Below are 6,899 nucleotides of genomic sequence, written 5' to 3' on the forward strand. Positions count from 1 at the left end.
TTTATTTCATATGTAATTGTGTATTTAATTGTACTTCTTTAAATTGTCAATAATCCAACTGTCATGGTTGCAATGAATAAATAAATAAATGAATAAATAAATGAATACATACATGACATAGTTGGTTTGAATGAGAATTAATAAAACGGTTGTTTTTTTCGCCGTAGGGGAAATGGGACGGCAGCATATTTCCCACGATTTTGGATAAAGACGAGCATTATGATTTGTCATGAATAAAAGTTTTGTGTGAATGTAATGTACTCGAATAGCACATTCATCTCGATTCCCCATGACGCGTTCATAACTCCATAGAAAGAAGTAGTAGTGCCCTAGGTAAAAAAAACCCAGCATATGAAGGAGGATGTGATTCTGTTTTGAGCGTAAAAATGTCAAACACGCGTGCTTCTTCGTGGGGATACGTGATTGTTTTTTGCAAGTTTGTGATGCTCTTTATCGATAGCGGAATAGAGAAATCGTTTGGCGTCCTTATCCCTACTATGGTTAAGCATCTGAAATCTGACTATGCAACGATTGGATTAATATGCAGTATGCCTTCAACGTTGATGTATATCCTTAGTAAGAAAGAAAAAACGGTTTATACTTACAAAGTTCACAGTGGATATACATGCCACACACTGGAAGCACATTAAATGTGCAGAGTAAAGTTTATTGGCCTTCGGCATGATCTATTGGAGAATGTTATTGTTTCCAGTTAAAATCGAACTCTGTAGTAGGATTGCGCATATATTCGTAATTCCGAAGCTTCGTTATTCCGAAGGTTCGGTTATTCCGAAGGTTCGTATTTCCGAAGGTTCGTAATTCCAAAGGTTCGTAATTCCGAAGGTTCGAAATGATTAACGAACCTTATTTCGTTTTCGGTTTAACAAACCTTCGGAACATCGAACCTTATTTCGTTTTCGGATTATCGAACCTTCGGAATAACGCCAAAAATGTTCGGATTAACGAACCCTTTTACGTTTTCGGATTAACGAACATCGATCTATCGGCAATTTACGTGTTTCGGGATTACGAACATTCGGAATTACGAAGTGAAACCGTAGGATTGCATGGAAACATTGAATGTGAACTACCACATAAAACCCATGTTGTTCATGATTACAAAAAGTGCTCAGAATGGATAGAGATATCCACATTCTGAAATGCTTCCAAAATGTGCTTAGATCAGGTATCGGCTTCTCTTGATTTCAAAACCGGCAAAGTTTTCATGTTTACTAATCGGAGAGAAGAGGAATAATGCATTCCAAATGAGAGAGCCCTGATATAGCAAAATGATCTTTTGTGATATTCGGTTCGAGGTTTCTCAATATAAAGCGGTAAGTTTTGGAAATTTATTGTTTGATGGCGCACAATATCCTGAATATATTTTGGGGTTTTATTGTTCATCACTTTGTAAATCAATATTTCGAATTGGTACTGAACTCTATCATGTCTATCTGTTACGGATTGCCATTGTACAGGGGACTTATTTATCCAGATGGCACTTTGCAGAACAACCACATAAAGATTATCCCATAATCAATATGTGATCATATCAAACTATCAGATAGCAATTTTATACTATTTTTGGTAAATGGTAATTGATGCGTTTTATACATGATAGGCCTATGGTTCTCGATAGTTTAGAGACAATTTTTGATATATTTGAATCCCATTTTAGACAAAATTATCAAATTATTTAATTTCATATAAATATCAAAACACTTGGCCGTTTATTTATTGGACCCTGTTTAAACTCATTTTGAGGTCAATACCATAATTGGCACTAATATTATGTCTAAAGCTTGCATGCAAGAATTATTTATTTTCGATAGGAAAAAAAAGAACAACATTCAATGGCTTCAACTATAGCCGTGTTCAGACGCAGGTTGAATTGGTCGGAGGAATTGGGAGGGAGTCAAGTCAGAGTAAGGTCAGAGCAAATGAGTAGTGCCCGTCCGTACAGAGGTTGGTAAGTTCCTCCGAGGAGTGAGGTGCTGAAACCAATGTGGCTCAAGGCTAACACCAGATCCACCAATTAGGGCCTACAGTTAAAACAGCATTGGTTTATTTCTAGAGTGGTGTTCTTTAAACACTTCTCTGATGTTTTCCGATATGGATGCCGTACTGGTGTTAAATTAACACCGTTTTTTGCAGTGATATGACCTTATGACCTCGCGTAAAATCCCATCCATCGAATTGCTACGTTGACACACAGATTTTGCACGGAACAATCGTAAGTTCGACGTACACGGCGATACAGCTTACGGAAATTACTCTGACCTCCAGCGATGGTCCTTGCGAAGGTCGTGGTAAACTAGTCTGACTTCCTCTATGTCGTGACAAGATAAATATCTTTGGAATTTTTGTTGCTGCGTAATGAAATTTCACTCCAACGAGGTACCTACGTCTGAACATGGCTAATGAGAGGTTCGTGACATTTGCTCCGGCGACAATTGCTGCGATAGGCAATTTACACGTCACGCTTAAGATATACACAAAAGCTAACCTCCAAAACTAAATAAACCCTTATCCACATCTCTACCTTTTTATGAACCAAAAACTCGTATTACGATTCTAACTGTAACCCCATCTGACCCTAAGCCCTCTGAGATATTACGACCGGAGCAATTGTCGTTTATATCGTGTCTGTCTCCATTGGCGTGTCCCTGATTTCTCTTTGTCTCCACTACAATATTAGGTCCTTTGGTAACACTTCTTCTTCGAAGAGCCAGCAGTCGAAGTATTGCTATGTCAGGTGGTCTATTGTCTGGGATGTGTTTTGTCATCAGCGCTTTTTTGAAAACCACCGTTACTGTAGGCGTCTGCCTCGCTCTCTCAGGTCAGTGCTTTAATAATGCCTAGTTCCCAACTTCACGATTCGCCTCAAAATTGATACGGTGATCTCGATCGTGTAATAAACGTAGTGATCGTATTAGATCAGTCGTTATGGTCGTGGTGATCGTACTGATGGCGAATAACAATTGATCAGTTACGAAAAGCAAATCGTGCCATCCTTTAATAACAGATCGCACGTGAGGTGGAACGAGGCATAAAGATTAAGGGTTATTTCATAAACTATGTACGTCCGACCCCTATTATTTATGTGTGACCCTCCTGAATTATCTGGTTCTGAAATCTGGTTATGGCAGTGTATATAATGCTCTCAAATAGTTTAGACTTGTGTAACATAGGATAAGCACGAACTGAGGAATATCGGGTTGGGACGTGTGGAAACGTTGATTGTCATTGGGTATTTCACTTTGGTATATCATATTTCAATCCATTCAATTTATGTATTCATCTATTTACTCATTCATTTACACATTTTATTTATCAATTTATTCATTAATATATTTATCAAAATATTTTTCAGTAGGATAATAGGATTAGTAAAAAATATAGTTTTTTTTACCTAGGTAATTCATAAGTACAAGAAACAGATATCATCTACAATATACATTATTATGATATCTTAAAGCGAATTTCTACCTCATCTGGCGGCAAATTTTGATTTGGCAAAAATTTGGCTTCAAAGGCATCCCTTATAGGCGCCCCATCAAAAATCAAAATTTACGTTATGGTTGATATCCGGTGTAAATTTGATGTTTGTAGAATTTGAACCAAACGGCCAAATTTAAGTCCTAACGCCCTTGCCTCATGAACATAACGTTATACCCTTTCGTCTTTATACCACCATACGTGTGAACTGCCTAACCGGGTAGTGGCTACCCTGGGCCCCCAAAAAAGGCATCACTATTATCGTTATCATTACTGTTATAATCATTATTATGATTATTATCATTATTATTATAATCATCATCACCATTATCATAACTTTGTGCTTTTGTTTTATTTTCCAGGTGTTGGATTGGCAATGACCAACATGCCAACAAGCATTGCAGTTAACGATTTTTTTAGAGAAGATTTTGTTTTCTGGAGTACAGTTGCGGGTTATGGCTACACAGCTGGGGCCATGGTACTGCCCATTGTTACTGAGAAGTCATTTCAAGCGTATGGTTATGAAGGGGTGTTCATGATTCTTGGCGGTGTCGTTCTTCACCTTCTCGTATGTGGAGCAGCGATTCGGAAAGTGGAACGTATCGATGATGATAATCTAGTTAACAATCATGATGACGAGGAGAACAGACGCAGGTTGAGCTCTCAAGAAGGGCCATCGGAAGATAAGAAAATGTTTCGTCAAATGGATGAGGAATATGAAGAGGAAGTCGAAGAGATCGATGAAGAACAGGAGGTTGGGATCTGCGAAGAAACTTGTCAAGAGGAAAGACGTTTGATTCGGCAGGGAAGCCGCCCTAACAGAAACCATGAAAGTTTTACAAATGAATCGTCAGTCATATCTTGCGGACTGCTGACGGAACGGATCGTTCTCTATTCAATCCCGATTCCTTTCTTGTTATTTTACACGTCATATGCGTGGATGCTGTTTCTAGTACCCCATGCTGAGCATCTTGGTATCTATTCTTCCAATGCTATCTACCTTTCCGCAATAGGTGGACTCGGAGGCATTCTCGGTCGGGCTATTTTTATCATCCTTATTCGCAAAGGCTTCAACGAAAACCATGTATACATCGTGGTCGGTTTAATCTGCACGGGGTCATTCCTGCTTGATTTCATCAGTTCTGCTTATTCAGTCCGTTCTATCCTGGCATTTGCCCAAGGGTTTTCTCTGTTCATCGAGGAATCTGTGCATAACAGCTTAGCCAAAAGAACAGTCTTTGATGAGGAGAATTTTAACATGGCTTTGGCGACTTTTAACTTCACGGCTGGAATGGGTATAGCCTGTGCAGGAGTATTTACCGGTAAGTCAGTGCTGGACTTTGATCGGCATGGACTCGAACAACACCGTGTTCTTCTGTCTCAGTCCCGAGTCTCAGTCATGAACTGAGGACGTGGTAAATGTCACTAGATCTATTATGCGTACATAGACTCAATACCATGGCGCCGGTGAATACGCACCGCCACTAGTTAAAGATTTTCTTCCCTGCTGAAAGTTGAACTTTCGGTTCGCTCGCTCACAAAATAAAACAAAATGCATAGTTAAAACTTAAGAGTACCTTCAGTTCTCCTTCAGGTCATGCTGCGTTCTTCTGCATTATTAAGGTTTGAAAACAATTATTTTTTACTGTTAATTGCAGAGATATGGACAGTAAAAATGATTTCCTATCGCCTTCCTGCTTATTCAGTCTTCACTTCCTATTTGAACCTCTACACTTTAAAAAAAATTAAGTGCTAATGTAGCACTTACAGTGCTTGTATAGTGACTTTACTATGAGTGTTGATTTTCTAGTGTTCTACGTATTTGTTCTCAAATAAGAGTGAAAATATCTCAGTTTTCTTTTTCGCCACAAATCATTTTTCTATTTTTTCAATGAAACTAGCCGCATCACATGTCGCCACCAAAGGCTACATTGCAACTGTGTATTTCTTTTGTACTTCTATAGAAATTGGAAGTTGTTTGCATCTCGTTGTGACTCCATTCTTTTTACCTCCATGGTGCCATTAACGTTTAACAAAAGGAAAAAAGTGTCAAGTGATTTTGAATCCTTGCCATTCACTATTCATTTATAGATTAACGCCCCTTGCGAAAATTAAAAAGTAAATACATGAGCAAACATTTATTTACTTTTAATTGTCAAAGAAACCGTTGCCCTGGCCCATGGTTACATTTCGTAATTCTGAAGGTTCGTAATTTCGAAGGTTCTTTAATCCGAAGGTTCGTAATTCCTATACCTCGATGTTCGTTAGTCGGAAAACGTAAAAGGGTTCGTAAATCCGAACATTTGTGGCGTTATTCGGAAGGTTCGATAATCCGAAAACGAAATAAGGTTAGTTAATCATTTAGTTTTCGGTCTAAAGAACCTTCGGAATAACGAACCTCATTTCTTTTTCGGATTAACGAACCTTTGGAATGACGACACTCACATCGTTTTCGGACTAACGAAACTTCGAAATTACGAACCTTCGGAAATACGCACCTTCGGAAAAAACGAACCTTCGGAATAACGAAGCTTCGGAATTACGAATGTATAAGTGGCCCAATAACATCTCGCTTTATTGTGACGAATCCTTTGCCCCTTTTTCTTAATAGTTTTCATTCCCTTTCCCGCCTTTTGTGTCCTTTTCATCCCAAAGGTTATCTATTCGATGTCATCCAGTCATTCACGATTGTCTTTATCATTATCGGCGTCATCCACGGCATAGGTGTCATCAATCTTCTCATCGTTGAGGTTCTGATCAGAAGACGACGATGAATCACATGAATATTCAGAATTTTGAATCTTGTGCCAAAATGACTACAGCTAGATGCCTAACTTGAAGTGGGGACCTGTAAATCACCAGGGTCCCGTAACACAAAGGTTAGCGATTAATCGTACGCTTGATTTCTACGATTGATTTGTACATTGTAGTCAATGGAATCAATCGTAGAAAAATGTTGTACGACCATCGCTAAGCTTTGTGATACGGGCCCCAGGGCTCCATAACACAAAGATTATATAGCGATTAATCGCTAAATGAAATGACCTATCAAGAACATCCTTGCATGCGCATTTTGCTCTGTAGACTTACTAGGAACCAATCAAAATTGTCCTTTCAAATTAGCGATTACTGTAATCGATTACGGTAATCGCTAATCTTAGCCCGGAAGAGTGTTATTTTCTTGTTTTCAAACGTGTATAAAATTTGTATCATCACGATACTGAGGCGAATGTGTTTTGTAAGTATTCAATCACATATACAATCACAATATTTACAAGTAATCTATCCGTCCCCCCAAATTGGATATGTATTTGGGTGATTCATGCGAAAGTGGAAATTTTAAAAAAAAAATAGTTTGGCTCTAATCTGGATCAAGATTTCAATCAAAACTCATATAGAAG

General features: G+C 38.4%; 1 protein-coding gene across 1 annotated transcript; it reads left to right on the forward strand.

The window, feature by feature from the left end:
• Positions 1–386: 386 nt before the first annotated feature.
• LOC121430061 (monocarboxylate transporter 12-like) lies at positions 387–6,379 on the forward strand. Its single transcript, XM_041627335.1, has 4 exons — positions 387–576; positions 2,699–2,839; positions 3,861–4,820; positions 6,154–6,379. The coding sequence occupies exons 1-4, from the start codon at positions 387–389 to the stop codon at positions 6,270–6,272; spliced, it is 1,410 nt and encodes a 469-aa protein (XP_041483269.1). The 3' UTR covers positions 6,273–6,379.
• The last annotated feature ends 520 nt before the right edge of the window (positions 6,380–6,899 follow it).

This window comes from Lytechinus variegatus, chromosome 16, assembly GCF_018143015.1.
Source record: "Lytechinus variegatus isolate NC3 chromosome 16, Lvar_3.0, whole genome shotgun sequence".
Lineage (NCBI taxonomy): Eukaryota > Metazoa > Echinodermata > Echinoidea > Temnopleuroida > Toxopneustidae > Lytechinus > Lytechinus variegatus.

Coding starts and splice junctions, on each gene's coding strand:
- LOC121430061 (XM_041627335.1), top strand. CDS start 387: ATGTCAAACACGCGTGCTTCTTCGTGGGGATACGTGATTGTTTTTTGC. Junction 577..2,698: donor AACGTTGATGTATATCCTTA/GTAAGAAAGAAA, acceptor CTACAATATTAG/GTCCTTTGGTAACACTTCTT. Junction 2,840..3,860: donor CGTCTGCCTCGCTCTCTCAG/GTCAGTGCTTTA, acceptor TTTATTTTCCAG/GTGTTGGATTGGCAATGACC.